Source organism: Miniopterus natalensis, chromosome 8 (assembly GCF_054644295.1).
Source record: "Miniopterus natalensis isolate mMinNat1 chromosome 8, mMinNat1.hap1, whole genome shotgun sequence".
Classification (NCBI taxonomy): Eukaryota; Metazoa; Chordata; class Mammalia; order Chiroptera; family Miniopteridae; genus Miniopterus; species Miniopterus natalensis.
Genome location: NC_142088.1, coordinates 36,713,091 through 36,733,951, shown reverse-complemented (window position 1 = coordinate 36,733,951; position 20,861 = coordinate 36,713,091). Strand labels below are relative to the sequence as shown.

General features: G+C 37.8%; 1 protein-coding gene across 1 annotated transcript; it reads left to right on the top strand.

The window, feature by feature from the left end:
• Positions 1-484: 484 nt before the first annotated feature.
• Positions 485-19,344, top strand: PLEKHA3 (pleckstrin homology domain containing A3). The gene is made up of 8 exons (XM_087819742.1): positions 485-585; positions 3,438-3,554; positions 8,463-8,618; positions 11,176-11,312; positions 12,774-12,938; positions 14,572-14,606; positions 16,057-16,172; positions 18,071-19,344. The coding sequence occupies exons 1-8, from the start codon at positions 546-548 to the stop codon at positions 18,196-18,198; spliced, it is 894 nt and encodes a 297-aa protein (XP_087675868.1). The 5' UTR covers positions 485-545; the 3' UTR covers positions 18,199-19,344.
• Positions 19,345-20,861: the final 1,517 nt, after the last annotated feature.

The following is a 20,861-nucleotide window of genomic DNA, read 5'->3' as shown; positions in this document are numbered from 1 at the left end:
AGGGCTGAGGGGGCCGGCCCCCCGTGGGGAGGCTCAGGGTGGGCGGCGCCGCCCGGCCCGGCCTCCTGCCCCTGGCGCAGTAGCGGCCCGCGGCGCCCGCAGCCCCAGCCGCGCGGCCGGGGAGGGGTTTCCCGGGACTCGCCGGCCCCTTTCAACCAGGAAGTGAAAGCGACGTCGGGGTCAATGAAAACAAACGGGGAGCCCGCGGGGGAGGCGGGCAGGCGGACGGGAGGGAGTGCCGGGGCGCGGACGGGAGCCGCCGGGGCGCGAAAGCGCGAGCGGGGGGCGGGCCTTGGTTGCTTCCGTCGCCGCGGCCGCGGCCCGCCCGGGGATGTCTGAGCCTGCGCCTCGCGCTGCCCGAGCTCCACGCGGCGGCCGTCGTCCCCGCCTCTGAGGGCCGCCACGTACCGGGGGCGCGCGGGCGGAGGGGCCGGGGCCGCCGGGGCCGCCCGGGAGGGGCGGGGAGCGGCCGGCCGGGCGCGGCGCTCCCTCCATCACCGCGGCCGGCGCGGGCCAGGACGATGAGCGGCGCCGGGCCCTGAAGCATGGAGGGGGTTCTGTACAAGTGGACCAACTATCTCACAGGTAGGAGGGTCGGGGCGCCGGGGCAGCGGCCCGGGGCTGGGCGGGCCCAGCCGGGGGCTGCGGAGACTGCAGGGCTCGGCTCCCGCGCCGGGCCCGCGGTTACCCTCGGCCGGCTGGCCCTTGCTGCTTCCCGGCTCGATCCCTGTCTGCGCCCCTCGGTGGAGCCCGCCGGGCCTCCGCCGGAGGCAGTTGCCGGCGGCGCACCTTCCGGAGCGAGCGAGCTGAGCTGACCCCGCGCCTCGCCGCCCGGTACCGTTTCCGCCGGTGGCTTCCCGGCGCTCGCGGGCGCTCGAAGTGCTGCCGCGCTCTGTCCCCGCTCACGCTTAATTCAGCACTTTGTTAATTGAGTCGTCAGGCTGTAAGACTGGACTGGGCCCTTTAAGACCAAGGCTTAATTTTAAGTAATCTTTCCTATATTTCTTTGAATTCCCTGAGCAACACGGCTCATTTCAACAGTTCTCTTGTTGAAATTGCAGCGTAGCAAGCATCCTTTTGGAAGCTGTCCCTAGATAATATTCTCTTAGGGCTTGGTTGTCGGTGAGGTAGCCTTACGTTTTGGATTTCAGGTTAAGTGTGAGAAATAGTGGAAGAAAGTGAAATATACGGAAGTGGAGCAGGCTAGTGAGTTTCACCCAGGAAGTGGGTGGGAAGGAAGAGCTCCAGAGGGGCAGGTGTTTCTGTAGGAGGGAGACCACACCGAGGGCCCTTTTCCATGACACCAACAACCTGACTTATTAAGAGTCTTAAACCTGATCTAGTCCCATCCCTGCCATCAACCAACAGTAGGGACAAGTTCCTTATTCTCTCAAGAGCTCAATTCAAGGCCAGAGTGAATAAGTGGGCAGCAAGTCAAGATTTGCCTAATATACTGGACCAAGAAATCTGTGTGCCATTTAATCTTATTTAAAACCCATTCCCCTTCCTCTCATTTGGTGAGATCACAGAATTCTGGTCTGGAAGGCACCTTCAGGATAAACTAGTTGATCATCCTGGCCTTGAATTGAGTAACATTTGGTAGTTTGAGATAAAAAGAATGTTTTTTTAAAAAAGAATTTAAAAGAGGAAATACCTATGAATCTTTTTCACAAATTATCCCTCTGTTTTATAAATGTGTGAATCAGTTAGATTGTTTTATTAAGTATTTCTTCAAAAAGGTGTGATGAGATATGAGCAATCTTAGATTAATTAACCATGGTCACCTTTCAAGTTGCTACACATTCTAAGTGAATCATTTTTCTCAATATTTGTTTTAAAGACATTGACTCACAGTATTGCAAGCTTACAGAATCACAATGGGCCTGGGGTGGAGAAGTGTATTTTCACACACTTTGCTTATAATTTGTTTACCAAGGTGAATTAATGTTTGGAAAGATAACTTTTCATCATTTCTATGCACGCTCAATACAACATACTCTCGTGGATATACTGCATATCTGTACTCTCATGGATAACATGTAGTATCTCACTTTTCTGGTATTTAATCATTCATTCAATCAGTCACTTGAGAAATACATTTTTTTAGGACCTGTATGTGCGAGGCACCATTCTGGGTAGGTGCTGGGAATGCAGTGATGGATGAGATAAAGTTGATGTACCAGAAGAACTTACCTTCTGACTTGATAGGCCTCATTAGGGACTGTAGTGTTTCATAAAAAGAATTTTCCAAACATCTAAAACTTTTTTTGGATATCCATCTCTCTGAACTGTATTATGACATTCCCTGCTGTGAAATTTAACCTCTTTATGATGACGCAGCATTGTCATTTCAAAAGTGTTACACGTAAAGGCTTTTGGGTAGGTGAATCCTGGGTCTCTATCAGGATGTAAGAATGATTTCATTCATTTGTCACTGTCTTGGTATTATTTGGCCCTGGAAAAATGGAATTGAGTAATTATATAGCAGGCTATGTCCAAAATGAGCAAGCCAAATTGTGATTTAATAGTCACAGAAAGAACAGGGACAGTCACACTGCCTCCAGCATCATGGTCACCATGTTGTTAATCAGTGAACTGTTGTAAATTAGCATGCTCAATAAGATTTCAGGAAACGCTGAGTTTGGCTTGCAAGAGTGGCCATCATCCTCACCCCCAGCTTTGCGTTAGTGATAGTTGTGTGCTCTAGTCACTGAATAAATAAATACTAATTAAATGAATGATGCAGTTTCTAGCATTTCTTCCAGAGCTGTGGAGAGAGGGGTGGCAGGGAACCCGAACTCTCACCACAGGGTGTGCCTCTTCTGTGTTAGAGACTGGAATTAATCCAGCAATACTAACTGTGCAAGGGAGCTTGCTTAGGAAATGTATTTTATAAGAGACAGGAAGGTCACATTGTAGAATCAGAGAACTAGGTAGCACCTGAGCGGTCTTCTTATTCAATCCACTCTTGAGCCTGGGCATTTTTGATGTTTATTGAAAAGAAAAGATTTTTGTCCCAGGTTATCCACCTAAAGAATAGTAGTAGAGCTAGGGCTAGAATCCACGTCTTCTGTTGTTTTTTCCATTATATCATAACCCAGCTCTGTTCCCTTTTGGAAGAAGGGGGCAGTTGTATTGCACCCTGTGTAGGGCTGTATTTGAGGATGGGTCTTAGGGGTTGTTAATGAGAAGGTTGTGAGACAGAATAAAGGTATTACTCCTTATACTTATGCTGATCTGGAGATTTCTTCAGAAACCTCCCCCAACAAAGTGGAGATTGATGCCAGAACATTTTGGGCAAGGCTTGTCAATTAAAAAATTCATTATCAGAATGTTTTAGAGCCAATAAATGACATGGATGGTAAGCTTTGAAATCATAGTTTTCCATGTGATGAAAGTAGTTTCTTATTAATTTTTTGTTACTTATAATTTTGTAGGTTGGCAGCCTCGTTGGTTTGTTTTAGATAATGGAATCCTGTCCTACTATGATTCCCAAGATGATGTTTGCAAAGGGTGCAAAGGAAGTATAAAGATGGCAGTTTGTGAAATTAAAGGTAAGTGAATATATGGAATTAGGGGAATTTGAAGTTAGGTAAAGGTAAGTACACAGTTCGCAGCATATTCCAAAAGTGGCAAAGAAGCATTTCTAACCAAGTAGGGATCTTCTAACACCTTTTATTTCCTTAGCATTCAGGAGTGGCACTTAGCATTGTTTAGCACAGTTTTTGATATTTCTCTCTCTAGAAACATACTTTGAATTGAATTTAAAAGTACTACTGCATATCTTCCAATATGGACTTGAAAAACAGTTTCTTGTGGATGCCACTTAAGTGTCCATGCTGAGGCCACAAGTGTTCTTTTCGTTCCTGTAGAGAGGTATTGTAAAGATTGGAAGCTGAACTCTAAAGAAACTGTAGGTTTTTGATAAAGTATGAAGTTAGAGTCATAAACTAGTTCTTGGCTGAATCAGAGAGTGGAAAATTCCACTCTCTATTGGAATTTGTCTTATGTTTTTCCTATCATTAGACTGGGGTTATGGGTTTAGGGAGGAAAATCACAGAGGTACAGTGCCATTCTCATCATATCAAGAGTGCATACTATCAACATGACATGTCACTCTTTTTTCTTTTTTTTTTAAATATATCTTTATTGATTTCAGAGAGAGGAAAGGAGAGGGAGAGAGAGAGAGACACACATCAATGATGAGAGAGTCATTGATCAGCTGCCTCCTGCACACCCCCGACTGGGGATCGAGCCCACAACTGGGGCATGTGCCCTGACCAGGAATTGAACCCCGATCGCCTAGATCCTAGATCGATGCTCAACCACTGAGCCACGCCTGGCCGGGCGACATGTCACTCTTAATGTTAACCTTGACCACCAGGCTGAGGCACTGTCTCTCAGGTTTCTCTACTGTAAAGTTACCTTCCCACCTCCCTTTCCATACTGGGTTCTTCCAAAATGAGAGAAATAAAGCAATAAGTCATGCTGTAATTTTCATAAGGGAAGGTTTCATGGACCATTGATTCATTTATATGTGTGGCTGGGGTGTGTAGGATGGAGGAAGGTAGGTAGGTAGGAGAGATCAGACAAAATGATAGTGAAAAGTAGGGAATTCTTTAAAGAGAATTGAAGGAAAAACTAGAGCTCTAGAACAGTGAATGTTAAGCCCCTTCAGGGAGTTGTGGCTATAAAGGTATAGAAACTCTTCAGCCTGCTGTATTGTTACTTGCATGTTCCCTGAAATATATGGGATTAGTTTTGTTATTTTATTTTTACAAATCACGTAAGAAAAGCACATTCAAAGCATAATCTTTTTATCCTTTTAAAGAGTGATGGTTTTATCTCATCTTAAACCCTAGATTTCATTCAAAATGAGATTTGATGAGAATCAGAAATCAAACTATATTCAGAGTTCAAAACCTTGCCAACCTTGAGGATTTTAGAAGACTGTTAGTGGCAGAATTATAAGGCAATTCCAAATGTTTTTAAGTCATGGCAGCATTTTTGTTGCTATTGTTTTCTGTTTAAAGTAACCATTTTATTAAAGATAATACACTCATAGAAAAGGGCACAAATCTTAAACACTCAGTTTGAAGAATGTTTACAAAGTGAACACACTTGTCTAACCACCACCCAGATCAAGAATTAGAATATTATCAGCATCCCAGATGCTGGGATATTATCATGTTCCCTCAGCCACTAATTCCTCTAAAAGGTAACCATTAATCTGACTTTATCACCATAAATAAGTATTACCTGCTTTAGAACATTTGTTAATGAAATAAGTCAGTATTTTCTTCTGTGTCTGGCTTCTTTCACTCAACATTATGTTTGTGAAATTCATCCATGTTCTTTTGTGTAACAGAGGTTCAGCCATTTTTATTGAGGTATTTCCATTGTGTGAACATCCCATAATTTGGCTATCCATTCTAATATTGATAGATGTTTCCCCTGCCCCCATTTTGGGACCATAATAAATAAAACTGCTACAAAAATTCTAATATATTTCTTTTGTTGAACATATATATGCATTTTTGTTCACTATATATCTAGAACTAGAGTGAAATTGCTGAATCAGCTTTAACAGATATTAAAAAATATTCTTGATACTTGTTAAAAAAGTAAGACAGACTTTGTTCAGGTCTGTTGTAATAGGTATAGGAACTACAACAGTGGGGTTTTGCAGTAGGGGGGGAGAGAGTGGGCTCAACTGTGAATACAAGGAAAAGTGGAATTTATAGCCAAGGATCAAAGTGGGGGGATAGGTGGATGGAAAATTACTAAGAAAAAGCTTCAGGGATGCGGAAGGATTCTGGTCAAACTGACCTAATAGGATTCTTGTTAATGGTAGGCCAGGGTGATCAGTAGAGAAGAGGAATTTGGTCAGATATCCAGGATGATCAGAGACTGATGGTGGTGGATTTTGGCTAAACTGACTTGGCAGGATTCTGGCTAAAATAGGACTCTACAAAGAGAGAGGGGGAAGGCCAAGTCCTATTCAAGCAGAGGGCTCAGAGGAGCCTGACTTAAGTTTGACCAGAGAGAGAATCTTTGTCATAAATAATGCCAAACTGTTTACTAAAGTGGTTGTACCAATTTATTTTTCAACTAGCAGAGTATGAGAGTTCCTTTTGCTTTGCATCCTTGCCAAAGCTTGGTATTAGCTAAGACTGTGAATATTTCTTTCTAGTTATCTCATGGTGGTTTCAACTTGCATTTCTTCAATAAATAATGATGTTGAGTATTTTTTCAGATATAATTAACCATTTGAACACCCTCTTTTGAAGTCCCTTTTCAATTCTTTGGCCCAGTTTCTAAATTGGGCTATCTTTCCTATGGATTTGTAGAGTTTTTTATATAGTCTGAATGATTTTTTGTATTGCAAATGTATTTTCGCACTCTGTAGTTTGCATTTTCATTCTGTTAATATCTTTTGATGAACACAAGTTCTTAATTTCAATAAAATCCAGGTTATCAATTTTGTTATCAGAAAATTTTATGGCCCACTAAAGAAATCCTCTGATACCTTCTTGAAAGTTTATTGTTTTACCTTTTATATTTAGGTTTATATTAGGTCTGTGATTGGCTTAAAATTTATTTTTATATATGGTCTTAGGTAGGGATCAGGACTCATTTTTTTGCCCCCATGTGGCTATCCAGTTGACTGAGCGCCACTTATTGAAGAGAGCAACCTTTCACCCGCTACACTGTAGGGGCATCTTTGACACAAAACGAGTGACCATGTATGTGTGGGTCTTTTTCTAGACTGCTTTTTGTTCCATGGGCCTGTTTTTCTATCCTTGTACCAATGTCACACTATCTTAACTTGTTTAGCTTTATACTTCTTAGTATCGGATAGTGTAAGTCTTCTAATTTAGTTCCCTTTTAGGATTGTCTTGTCTATTATTGGCCCTTTGCATTTCCTTACACACTTTAGAATCTGCTTGTAAATTTCCACAAATATTTGTTGGAATTTTGATTGGAATTGCATTGAATCTATTCATCAATTTGGGGAGGATTGCATTCTTGATAGTATTGAGTCTTCTGTTCCATTAGTGTGGTATTTTCCTTTATTTAATTAGGGCTTTGATTTCTCTGAGTAATGTTTTGCAGTTTTATATAGAGAGAAGTCTTGTCCGTTTTTCCTAGAAGTTGGTGTTCTGGAAGCATTGTTCTTAAGTTTTTTGCCTTCTCAGGTGACTACTTTAGAGGGTGCAACCCTTGACTGATACATAAATTCTGGTATGTTTAAAAATGAGTCATCTTATTTTAGTTTCATTTTGTAGAAACATCTTTGGAAATTAGAGCATTGTTTTCTTTTAAGGTAGCTATTGCTGCTTTTGCTAGTATTAGCAAGTAGCAAAAAAGAGTTACCCTTGGAGCTTTGGGATTTCAGTAATTTTATCCTATCCTAGAAATCTTTTGCACCCATCATTGATCATTTGTTCATTCATGAATATTATTACTTTGTGATACAACACAATGCTTCATTTAGGCCTGTCTCGTGATATTCTCAGTACATATTATATTTAGTTCCCCATCTAGAACTTTTCTCATGCAGTTTTTCTGTTTCAGTTTTAAGCCAATCCAGCTGTCATCAAATCCCTCTTCTTGAAGCCTTTTTTATTTTCTGTGTCTTCTTACCTTTCTCTTATTATAATTACACATGAAGTCTCTATACCAATGAGTTCAACATTTAGGTGTTTCGATTATTTTTAGTGTGTCATTTTGTTTCCTCGGTTAATTTGTCACCTTTGTTAGAGCAAAGACTTCTGTTTTCTCCTGTTCTCTCTTCCCTTCTACCATCACTGCTCTGAGCTGAGTAAATAAATATTTATGATTAATGACAATGTAGTACATATTCAGTCTTAAAACGAAGATTTAGGATTGACTCAGCATAATTCTTGATGAGCTCTCTTTTGTCACATCATCAAGGGGGGTTGCATAGGAGAGGAAGAGAAGGTCTCTAAAATACTCATGCTTTCAGGTGAGTATGAAATGCCTGTTAGTTGAGGGCTTTTGTTCTAATGGAAGGTGGCCATAGTTACATTTGTTGTGCTTCATCTATATGCCAGGCACTGTGCTAGGCTTTGGGAATACCAAAGCATAGACTCTGCTTTCAAAGAATTGAGTAAAAACTGCAATAAGTATAATAATGCATGTGTATTTAAGGTAGTACAGTTGGTCCCAAGGGAGGGAGTTCTTAGTTCACACTTCTCAGTAGTTAATTTGTTGGTGTTCTCTCTTTCATATGGCAGCACTACCAGCTGGGGTAGATGTGAGAATGGTGGTTTGAAGGGTGCCACTAGGTAGCCCCTTAGGGAAGCAGCACTGTCTGCATCTTAAATGATAGTTTGTTGTTTTAGGTGTCTGAAACATCTGATACTGTGTAAGAGTGATGATTTGATTCTCCCCAACTTAATTCCATGATTGTATTTCTCCTTTGTTTACCATCATAGTCCATTCAGCAGACAACACAAGAATGGAATTAATCATTCCAGGAGAGCAGCATTTCTATATGAAGGCGGTGAATGCAGCTGAAAGACAGAGGTGGCTGGTTGCTCTGGGGAGCTCCAAAGCCTGTTTGACTGATACTAGGACTAAAAAAGAAAAAGGTAACTTCCCTTGCAGTAAGAATATTTTCTTAATCACAAATATAAATTGTCATGTTCACTTATAGTAATCTATCCCAAAGAAATAATCAGAAATGTAGAAGACTTATGTACATAGATATTCATCACCGTAAGAAAATTGTAAACAATGCAAAGGTTTGAATTTGGGGGAATGGTTCAGTAAACTGCATAGTGCTTACACAGGCTGATATATTATGCAGGCAATAAAATGTTTCAAGGAATTTTAATGATGTGAGGAAATGCCCAAGGTTAAATGGTAATTGAAAAAACAGGATTCAGAATTATATAGCCATTCTTTGGACAGCTCAGCAAAGATATGTAAGAATTGGTCAAGTTGTTACCTTTGGAAAGGGAATTTGTGGGAAGGATACTCACTTTTCACTTTATACCTTTTGACTTTATCATGTATATATATCGTCAATTTAAAAGAACTAAATAAAAATCAAAAGCAAAGCAAATAATTTTTGGTATCAATTATATGCAGATACAATGTGAAAATAACAATAGTATTTATATCTTGGTAGTGAGATTGTAGTTGTTCAATTTTTCTTTTCTATATTTTTGGTTTTCCAAAATTTTTCATTGAACTTATATTACTTTTATAATTAAAGACAATAGAAATTATCTAAATTAGTGAAAGCAATTAAATTATAGATATTGAAAAATGAAGGCTAAGGATTGAATGTGTAACAATTTTCAAATATATGAAAAGAACATCATAAAGAGTATGGCTTAAGGGTAGGAAAAGAAGGAATGAATTCTCATTGTAGCCAAAAGGTGGAAATAACCCAAATGTCCATAGACAGATGAGTAGATAAACATAATATGGTATATATATTTACAGTGGTATATCATTCCTCCTTAAAAAGGAAGGAAATTCTGACGTATGCTACAACATGGATGAATCTTGAAGATACTATGCTAAGTGAATAAAAAGACAAATATTGTATGATTGCACTTAATATGAGGTACCTAGAGTAGTCAAATTCATAGAAACGGAAGGTAGGATGGTGGTTTCCAGGAGCTAGGGGAAGGGAGAATGGGGAGTGTTTAATGTGTACAGAGTTTCGGTTGGAGAAGATGAAAAAGTTCTGGAGATGGATGGGAGTAATGGTTGTATGATAACATGAATGTAATATGCCAGCATTTTAAAAATGATTAAAATAGAGATATATTTCACTACAATTAAAAAGAAGGAATGGGCTTAAATTTGGGTAGGAGGTTAGGTTAAATGGGCAGCTAGAGCTGCTTTGGTCCACCCTGGCTGGAGTGGCTTTGCGGTTAGTACCACCAAGCAGTGCCATTGGCTGAGGGATGGAGAAGCAAGCACCAGGATCTGCTCTTTGTGTTTTTTCTCCTTCCCCTGCTGCTTGTACCTCTAGTCTAGAAGGTATTGGTAAGTTAGTGACTGAGATTATAGCTGGATGTTTAGTTTGGAGATATTAAACAAAAGAAAATGAGCTCTTAATTTAAAAATTCTGAAAATAATATAATGTGAAAATGAAGCTATGAAAGGAACAGAAGAAAATAAATATTTATGTAAAACAGTTTTAACTACATAAAAACTAAAACATTTTGTATGCCAAAATATACAATAAAGAAAACAGAGCTGACTGATTTTGAAGCGTATTTGCAGTATATAGAACATGTGAAAGATTGCTAAATTTAGTGCATAAGAAACTTTATAAATTATCAATTTATATATTAAGAGAAAACCCAAATGTAAGAACTGGAAAATGAGTTAAGGGCAAGAAAAGCCAATTCACAAAAGAAGAAACGTAAGTACTTTTTAAATGAAAGCTGAGTGATGGAATAGAAATATCTTATATAAGACACTCAGTGGTCATCACCCTGTCTCTGGAAATTAATCTACTTAACCTTCATGTTAGATATGTGACTCAATTTTTTTCCATTTACCTGAAGAGAACATGTTTCCTTAGAGCCTTTGTATTCTATTTCCAAGGTCTCACACTATAGGTATTTATATTTGTTGTCTTACGATTTTTTATCCTGCTTAGGAGAAAGAGGGAGAAAGGAGCCATGAAGGACGAAAGAGGGAGGCGTGGGTGCTCCAGAAAAGAGAGAGGGAGCCCCCTGGGGAAAGAAGGGGTGGTGGTGGAAGAGGGTAGAAAGATGCACGCTTGGAGAAGGAAGGTGCAGGCATGCTTTAGAGGGCAACTTACCCAGAACACTGGGAAAGGCGATTGGACTCAGGCTAGTGCGGAAAGATGGCACCAGGCCTTAGAGATGAATTAAACTGGACTTGAGCTCTGCTTGAAAGAATTCAGAGCCAAGGAATTGAAATTATAAGGGAAAGTTTATTTAGAAAGTTACAGAGGTTGTAGAAGGGCCCTTGGAGCTTAGGCGCCTTTAAGGATAAAAGAAACAGGAGAGGTGTGTGCTCCCAAAGAGTGTGGGGAAAGGCATGGGCATGCTCTATAGAGAGAGCCTCTCTCTTACTTTTTTAATGATTCCATTTTATTGTCTTGCCCCAAAAATATGAATATGATCTAATTAAATGTTTGTTTGTTCCTTTCAGAAATAAGTGAAACCAGTGAATCTCTGAAAACCAAAATGTCTGAACTTCGTCTCTACTGTGACCTTTTAATGCAGCAAGTTCATACAATTCAAGAATTTGTTCACCATGATGAGAATCATTCATCTCCCAGCATAGAGGTATAACAGATGATCCTTTCATGTCTGATTATGCTTTGCAGCACACGGATAAGTATGAGTGAGGTTCTTCCCATAAGATGACAGGGAAGCATTTTCAAAATGAGTTATTTTCAGCTATTTTGAGCTCTCCCTACTATAGACTACCTGGGAATCTGTGGGATCATCTGTGTTGTATCTGTGCAGGAGAGTAAAGCAGGAAGTAGCACATTTCCTCAGGAAATCAAGGCCCATCTTTGCTGCCAATCAATGATCAGGTTGTTGGTGTGGAGAAGAAGCATTCTAGGATTTGTTCAGCATCCTGACTACTTGAATTCATTGGGCAATTCCTATTCCTTTTCTTTTGTAATAAGGTTGTAACATAATTACTGCGAGTTGATAACTTAGCTTTATGATACAGCTTTAAAAAATTCTCAGAACAGTGATGTAAGAATCAAAACTCAGATTTGTAGAATGTGGCAATGAATTAGGCTTACTCTTTCTGATAAAGTAGGAGCAGTGAGCCCTATTGCTCTCTGGCTGAAAGGCCAGCATGGTTTCCAGTCCCCTTTTGCCTAACTTGGGAGAAGTGGAATAAGAAATCTTCCTACCTCTCCCCTCTTGGGGAGGAATCTTGTGTGAGGTAACTTGCGTATGGTTGTAGGTACATTAAACCCTGTGACCACATACTGTGTCACCACAAGCTTTCTGGAGGTAGGTGCCCTCTCATTTGCTCCAGCAGCTCAGGGACAGTATCAGGGACCCAGGCTTGTTCCATCTTTCTACTCTGCCATTCTTCTTGTGTTGGCTTTTTCTCTTCATACCCAAAGCACAGAGGAAGGAGATAGTCAGGTAGCAAGGTAGAGAGAAACCTTCTCAATTTGCTGTCCTTTGCTTCTCCCAGGGAACAGAAATCCCGAAGCTTCCCAGCAGACTTCTCATCTTTTTTGTCTGGGTCAATGGAAACTAGGAAAAATGAGTATTTGACAGAGGGTCCTGTAATAGCCACGACTAGCTTAAACCAGTCTCTATTCATCCCCCAAGGTCAGGGTACTTTGCTGTCCTAAAAAAATGGGAGTTTTTATTTTACCAAGGAAGAAATGGGAGAATGGGCCTGGGGTAGACATGAATTGTGCCTGACATTAAATAACCCTCTAGGTGTTCTGTTCCACTGTTGTGATCACCTTTGGAATTTGGGTAGTTATAAAATTACCGTTTAGGTTAGGTTTACCTAAGAAAAATATTCTGTACATAGTTTTTTAATATGAAGAACTTATTTTTTCTTGGAATCTAATTTCATACATTATTTACCTGAGAGACAGACAATTATTATTCACGTGTTGCTTTAATTTTCTAACATAGTATATTTTAAATAGAGTTGAACATGACCTAGTCAGGTGTCTTAGTAATGACTTGAGTACAAGGTAGTGCATGATTCTACATAGTTGTGTATGAATCTGTTCCTCTCTGTGTGTAATTTTTCAGAACATGAATGAAGCCTCTTCCTTACTTAGTGCCACATGTAATACGTTCATCACAACGCTTGAGGAATGTGTGAAGATAGCAAATGCCAAGTTTAAACCTGAGATGTTTCAGCTGTCCCATCCGGATCCCTTAGTTTCTCCTGTGTCACCTTCTCCTGTTCAAATGGTTGGAACTTACTGTTTTTCTTCTAGTAATATTGCATGTAGTTCTGTTTTTGTTTTTATTTTTAAGGGTGGAGTCTGGCAGTGGGAGGGAAATAGTCAACAGGTTGATTTTTTTAAAAATTGTACTCGTATTCTCTCTTGGAGCCTCTCATCTGGTGGGCTTAGCATGTGCCAAGGTCATGATCCCCTTCCTCAGAGGGGCTCTGTCATTTACCTCAGTGTGCCAGAGAGGTCATATATGTACTTATGCATAAGAAACTCTAATAACTGTCTCTTTTAAACCAAAACCTTTTATCAATAGAAACATTACAGGAAATCTAGATAGAGGCTGGTTATTTTTCCTGCTATGCCATTGTCTTGCATACATAAAGCACAAATTGTAGCTTATGGTAATTAGTTCTGGAGACACATAGCATAGAAAGTAAGATCAGACAGTCTTCACAGGAAATCCTTTTTTTTTTTTTAAATAACATGGGTAAATGAAAATAAAGCTGAAACATTTGAGAATTCTAAAATTAACCTGAGAGTTGTAACCATTTTATGTAGTTATTTTCATTGTGTCCCTCTTAAAATTAACTTGCATTCGTTTATACTTCAAATCATCATGGAAATTCAAACAGTGGTCATTTTGATCCACAGATTAAGTGATAATTGTAGTTGGGTGAGTAAGCCTAAAGGAAGTGATTTCTGTAAAAGGAGATATTAATGTACAGTTGTATTTTAATGTCAATCATGTTAGATACACTGCAAATTGGATGGGTAATAACTGTTGTCATTTCACCTGGGGTTTCTCAGAGCAACTGGTGGCTTATGTTACAAATGTAGAAGGTGTTGATTTACATAACACAAATGTTAGACTTGGATTGGACCTGTAAGACTCTTGAACCCTGTATACAAAAGCAACCATCCTTAGCCTTTAATATAAACTTCGTTATTTTGCTACCTTGTTAAACATTGAAATGATATGTTTTACTTGGCTATCTCTTTCTATTTTTTTGGTGGATTAGTTGGATCTTCTAAATTATGTTTAGTATTTGTCATATTTATTAGAGTTCTGCTTCATCAAATATGATTTATTTATATTTTAAATATATGTTTTAGAAACCTATTTGAGGCACAGGGTTCTTCTAAGTTCTTTAAAGACTTGAATTATTAATGCCATCTTCCATGAAAACCACACGTTAGAACATCTATGTAACAGCTACCTGAATAATGAATGGTAAAGAGAAGCTTTGCTCTTAGACTCTATTCCTGCCCTTTAAAAATAGGTTTATTAGAATATTTTCTGGCATACTAGATATACCTTTTTATCAAAATATTGTGATTTTGGGGTGGGACTAGTTAAGTATACTGTTTTTTGTATTTATATACATACATGAACACACATGATATAAAAAAATAAAATATGTTTTTTCGTATTGAGAAAAGAACCCAGCATGTTTTTGGTATGCATTGAAAAACATTCCCATTAATGGCTATTAAGGAGAAAGCTTAACACTGTGCTAATAATGTTACTTGAGTATGTAAAAAATAATTTTTTTGGCCAGCCATCTTTTTATCTGAATAAGGATGATAATATATTAGAGCTGCTTTATTCTACTTGACTAATGGATTATGCTCATTTTTTTTTTTAGATGAAGCGTTCTGTCAGCCACCCTGGTTCAGAGAGGTAAAATAACCTTTTCTTGTGATTAAGTTCTCTCAGAATTATACCTACTTAGGAAGTTCTTCGAACCTTTAACATAAAGTAGTGTGGAATGTAAATTCTGTATGGGCAGAGTCTGGTTCTGATTTGCTCAGCATTTTTATCACTTAGCTCTTAGTATAGGGCCTGGTCCCAGTATGTAGTCAGTAAAGAAAAAAATGGGGGAATAAATTGACCAGCAAGGTAAGCACCTTTCCGACTATTGTACCTTTTTTAGATACTTGAAATTATATCAAATGATGGTTTATAGAAATCAGTTTTTGATATATCAAGGCTCCAAAGCTTAGGCTCATTTTGCTATTGCTTTTTATTGCATCATGTATTCATTCGGAGCTGTTGTTTTATTAGGAGCTAAAGATCTGACTGAAAAGAGAGAAAAACCAGTTGCTATTTTAAAGTATATATTCATATTGCCCTGGCCTGTGTGGCTCAGTGGTTAGAGTGTCAGCCTGAGCACCGAAGGATCATGGTTCGATTCCTGGTCAAGGGTATATACCTGGGTTGCAGATTCATCCCTGGTCCCAGATGGGCATGTGTGGAGGCAACCAATCGATGTCTCTCTCTCTCACATCGATGTTTCTCTCTCCCTCTCCTCCCTCCCTCCTTTCCACTCTCTTTAAAAATCAGTGGAAGAAATAACCTCAGGTGAGGATTAACAACAACAACAAAAAAGTGTATATTCATATCAACACGTTTAAAAAATTTACCTTCTATCTAGAAAGTTTGAATTGGCCAAGATCCCAGACTATAAGAGTATTCTTTATCTTGGTAGGTGATATTCTTTTAAATTGCTATGGTTGTCTTATTTGGTTCATTGGTAAGTGATGAAATTATAGTGACATTAGCATTTATTTTTCTACATTAAGAATAAGGGCCAACTGAGCCCTTACTATTGTTTTGTCACCGTTTTTTCTCCCTCTGATGATTATGTAATCTTTGATTGAGCTAGCCTCCATTTACCATCTTCGTCTTGCTGCTGTCAGTGAGTTGAGCTTCTCGCATGCTCCCCAACTACCTGCCCATCCGCCTTCACTGCTGTTTTTAATCAGATATGGATTAACACTAGATCTGTGCATTTGTGAAATCCACAACTTTAACTTTTCGAACATTTATTAACCATCTGATATGTCTACTGTCTAGCTGGATCTTCCTCTATAAAAATATCACTTTCACTGTACCCCTTTTCCATTTAGTTTGGCTCAGAGGTCATTCTCCAGGTACCAGCTAGATTCTAAACTATTTGACTGACTTGTGGCCTGGTCTTTGAACAAGTATAATTTATTAAAGTAGAACGTTGGGCATAAAAATAGTTCTTCTTTCATTTAAAGAGAAGTCATTTAAAACTCCAGGTAAGTTGAGGGTGTTTTCCTGTGTTTAAGGCCTTACAGTTTAATGCTTTTTATTTAATTTGCAGGAGTAGCCACTCTATAAAAGAACCAGTGTCTGCACTTCATCGGCTCTCCCAGCGACGCCGAAGAACCTACTCAGATACAGACACTTGTAATGATATTCCTCTTGAAGACCCAGATAGTAAGTTAGATAGAGTCTGTCTCTTTCTTTGGTCTATTCAGCAAAATTGTTGTGGGGCTTTGTAATTGTTGAAATGGAGAATACTGATAAGTGAACACTGTACCTGGGCCCTTGGATTAATTCCTTAATTCAGAGCTAAGCAAACTGTACATAATCAACAGAAGCTCATATATCTTCTTACAACACCTTTGTTATTAACTAAGAAGTGCTGAGTATCTCTTTGTAAATACCTTATCTTAGACTGATACAGTACCAAGATCTTTTACTCCCACTACACCTTAGTAATCACTTAGTAATTTTCTACTCCACTACATTTGCATTTATTTATTTATTTTTAAAAAATTTAAAAAAAAAATCTTTATTGATTTTTAAAAAATATATCTTTATTGAGAGAGGAAAGGAGAAGGAGAGAGAGAGCTAGAAACATCAATGATGAGAGAGTCATTGATTGGCTGCCTCCTGCACGTCCCTGACTGGGGATCGCGCACACAAGCAGGGCATGTGCCCTGACCGGGAATCAAACCCTGATTGCCTGGATCCTGGGTTGACGCTCAACCACTGAGCCACGCCTGGCTGGGGTGCATTTAAAAAACATTTTAGAAGAAAAAGAATAGATTGTGGGTAGGATTTAGGGAAAGTTCAAAGTTCTAAGTAAAAAATATGAGGAAAAAAACCAGACAAATCCAAAGAAAAAGAATCAACATTGTTACTTAAATAATTTGAAATGGCCAAGGAAAATAATTTTTTTCTGGTTGGTGGTGAATTATAGTAGCATTTATTCCTGTACCTTTTTATCCCTTACTATTTAAAGAAGCAGCATACTGTGATTGAATACTTTAGGAAAGGTTTTGTGATTTATGTTAAATTTTAATTATTTTTCCCTTCAGAGGAAAGCTTTAAAAGTGTATCAGAATATTTAGACAGCAGTGAATATGATTTCCACTGAAATGTGGTCTTACTATTACCATTAATAGGCTTCTACTTTTCAAAGTCTTTACTATTGGCTATGGAAGCATGTGGGATAGAAATTACATACAGTTCCCAATTATGTAACAGCTTGTGTTCCAAGAGTTTACTTATTACCAAGTCAGTTGTGTGGAACACAGATTTCATTTCCCTTACGGAAATGACATGACAAATGGAGTTTCGATTCTTTAGATTGCCTAGAAGAGCCCAGCTAATTCACAGTCTGACTAAAATGGGACAAAACAAATGGTGTTGGATTTCTAGTATTCAAATATGTTGAAAACATTAAGATAGAGTTGGTTTACTAACCAGGCTAGACAGGTTTATTTAGAGCAGAATGTGGAATTCAGGAAGATGGTGGAGATTCTAAAAGGGACTGCTGGCCATTTTCACATCTTTAGAAGTTGATGGTATCTTTTTTATGCCCATTTTTATTATAGAACTAATAGTCTACTTATTGATATAGAGCACTAATCTATGCTCATTACCATTTTGAATTTAAGTTGAGACAATGGGTAAAGAAATGAAGAAAGGAAAAGGGTGAGGTTGATAAGGGGAAGGGAGAAAGTGTGAGGAGGTTACTAACAGTATTAAAACTATCAGGCTGAAAAAGCCATAGTTAATTAAGAAAGATTAATTCAATTCATTAAATATTTATTGACTCCCCATTATGTGCCAACCATGGTTCTAGCAATGAACAGAGTAAGTATCTCTACTTCAGGTAGTTTCATTATTTACCTTATGCACTCTGAAGTTTCTCCTCATGACTGCTAATAGTAGAAAAGTGATATTTTTCTTTATTAAACAATCAGTCAAAAAAATTAGCAGGAAGCTAAAGGAATTCATATCTCTGAATAGAAAACTTAAAACATTCCTCACAGAGGATTGGAGTTAATAGGATGTTTAACCTTTTAATCAATTTCTTTATATAGGGCCTGTTCACTGTTTAAGAAATACACTTAATGGAGATTTGGCATCAGCCACCATTCCTGAAGAAAGCAGACTTATGGCCAAAAAAAAATCTGAATTGGAAGATCCTCTTTCACCCTTCTCTTCCTGAGGAAACAGAAGTGTCCGACTTCCTCTAAGTATTGCTATGCAAAAGCTGCTGTAATTAAACTATGTTATAGGGAGTAGTTTTTCCCTTAGGATTTCTCTGCACTTTATAGAATATTGTAAAACAAACAAAAAACCCACATACCTTTGAAGTGTATTTTATCTTTATATAGTTTATTTGCAAGAGTATTTTCCTAATAACTTCACAGTATGAATGTGCATCTTCTTTTCTTTTTAAACAAATGATGGTGTAACATTTTGACATCCATAAGGATAAATGTAGATATTTTTCTAAAAAACTGTGAGGGACTGACAGCCAAGTCAGTGTATTGTAGCTTATAAACATGAAATCTTATAAACATAAGGTTTCAGTTTGACAGAAGTGTGACATATGTAACTTGTGCCATGGACCAAATGGTCACTTTACCCCAGCTGAAGATGAGTTACCATAGCAGCTTGATGGTGATTATACTGTATTCCTTTAAGCAAAAAGGAAACATTTAATATTCTAAATATTTTTAACCCAAATACCATGACATTGAGGATTTTTTTACAAACCAGACTGTGCTGTCCTTCGTATGTGAAGTTGACACTACTGATTTGTCAATACCAAATGTTGGGTTAAAGTATTTAATTTTTATTTATTTATTTTTCTGTTGCATCAGAAATGACCTACCAAATTTAAGATGTGTATACATTGTCATTTACACTGTTCTGGAAAAGAGGTTAATGCTGTAGTGACCTTCTCATTTCCACCAGAGAAATAAACAACTTTCAATGGAAGAGGATTTTAGTGCGTTTTTCCTAAAATAGACATTAAGCTGCTGTTTTAAGGTATTAATGTTTGTAGCTCTTTAGAATATCTAGACATTTTTTAATTTATGAATATTTATACAAAAAAGGAATTCTGTTAAGGCGACTGCTCTACATCACTTGAGAATGGCATTATTTAATTAAAGAACAAATAGCATTTTTTGGTAGTTCCTGTCCATACCTATTGTCAGTGTTTGCCTTGTAAACTGTTTTTTTAAATTCACTTTGGAGTGATGGTTTTGTCCAAGGTCTTGGACGAGGAGCACTTTAAAACAAACTGGTTTGGTGTTTTTAAGTTAATCATGTGTTTAATAAATATGTGATTTTTGCATTCAAACTCATCACATAATACATTGTATTTTTTTACATTTGTTGATATTCTGTCTAATTTTTATCAAGTTTTAATAGTACACATTATTTCTTTGATTTTGTTTATATATTCAGACCTCATAGTGAAAACACGAATGAGGCATATTTTTAGTCTTGTTGCCTATGAGCTTAGAATAATAGTGTGACCTATTTCACTTTAAAATTCTCTTGTAAGTTTATGTGAGAATTTTTTTTAGGAGTCAATATTTGGTATTTATTAAAATAAATCTGTAATTATAGGCTTTCTCCCTCAAATTTAAAATGGACATATGCTATCCATAATCATTAATACACATTTAGATAAACTGTATGCTACTTAAAGTATTTGTTATTTTAAATAGCACTCAGGTCATTAGACTGTATTAAGTGGAATCTTTTTCTGCTCAAATGTTGTACTTCATATGTCTAATTTGAGAAAAAAGTTTGATAACGTAGTAAGTTTTCATGTTGAATGGATAACCAGATTTTTTGTTTCTATTATTATTATTATTATTATTTTTCACTAAGAAGTTGCATAATGATAAGACCATGAAGTTCAGGGTGCTACTAATAGGGAGTTTGCCTGGTAGTTTCCTTTGAACCGATAGGTTTATAATGCAAATACTATAACAAGGTTTTGAACTCCTAGAAAATAAATCCACTTTCTATTGCTTTATCCAAAAAGCTGAGTTCCTGAACAGTTTTTTGTAAATTTTTAAAAAATAAAATAATGTCATTTTTAGTACATATTATTTTTTTCTTCTTGAATCAGGTGCTTTGAACAGGTTTGCTCTCTTCCTAGGTATGGCTTTTATTGTGACTTAGAGCCACTTTTTTTCTCTTAGGAGCCAATGTATTTGTGATATCACTTTTTGAGGGGATGTAAATATATCTTGCGTTCCATCTAGGTTTTGATCAGTGAATGGGTAGCATGAAGCAGCCTATAATGCTTCAGGGAACCTTGCATTTTTAGGAGCCCTGTGTTTTTCCAAGTGTGCTCAGCTTTTCTGAATTTTAAGACAAAGATGAAGCAAATAAATTCTGTAAGGATTTTACCTTGTCAGGATTTTTAAAAAACAGTGTATAACTATTGGTTATTCCTGTATTGCTTTGTCTAGGCCATGGGATTACTGAGAAATTTGGAGACTGGGTATATCAGTGATCTAAGCAAAGCCAGTACTTGCTTTGCTTTTCAGGTACCTGGTTTCTGTTGTGTGAGAATCGCAGACCTCTGTGATTAAAGCAACTTTCATGAGAATTACTTTGTAAAGGGACCAAATTTGAACATTGTTATATTACATTGAACTATTGTGTTATCTTCAATCAGGACAAGTTCAGAAATGGGTGCTATTGCTTAAACTTAAATTTTGAGGCAAGAGATAAAGTATCTTCATTTCCACAGCTGCCATAGAAACTTTGGCCCTGAATTGTAGTTTTTGACTATGTGTTTGGCAATCATCGCAAGATCTCAGGAAATGTATCCTTGTAATATGTTATTGTTACACT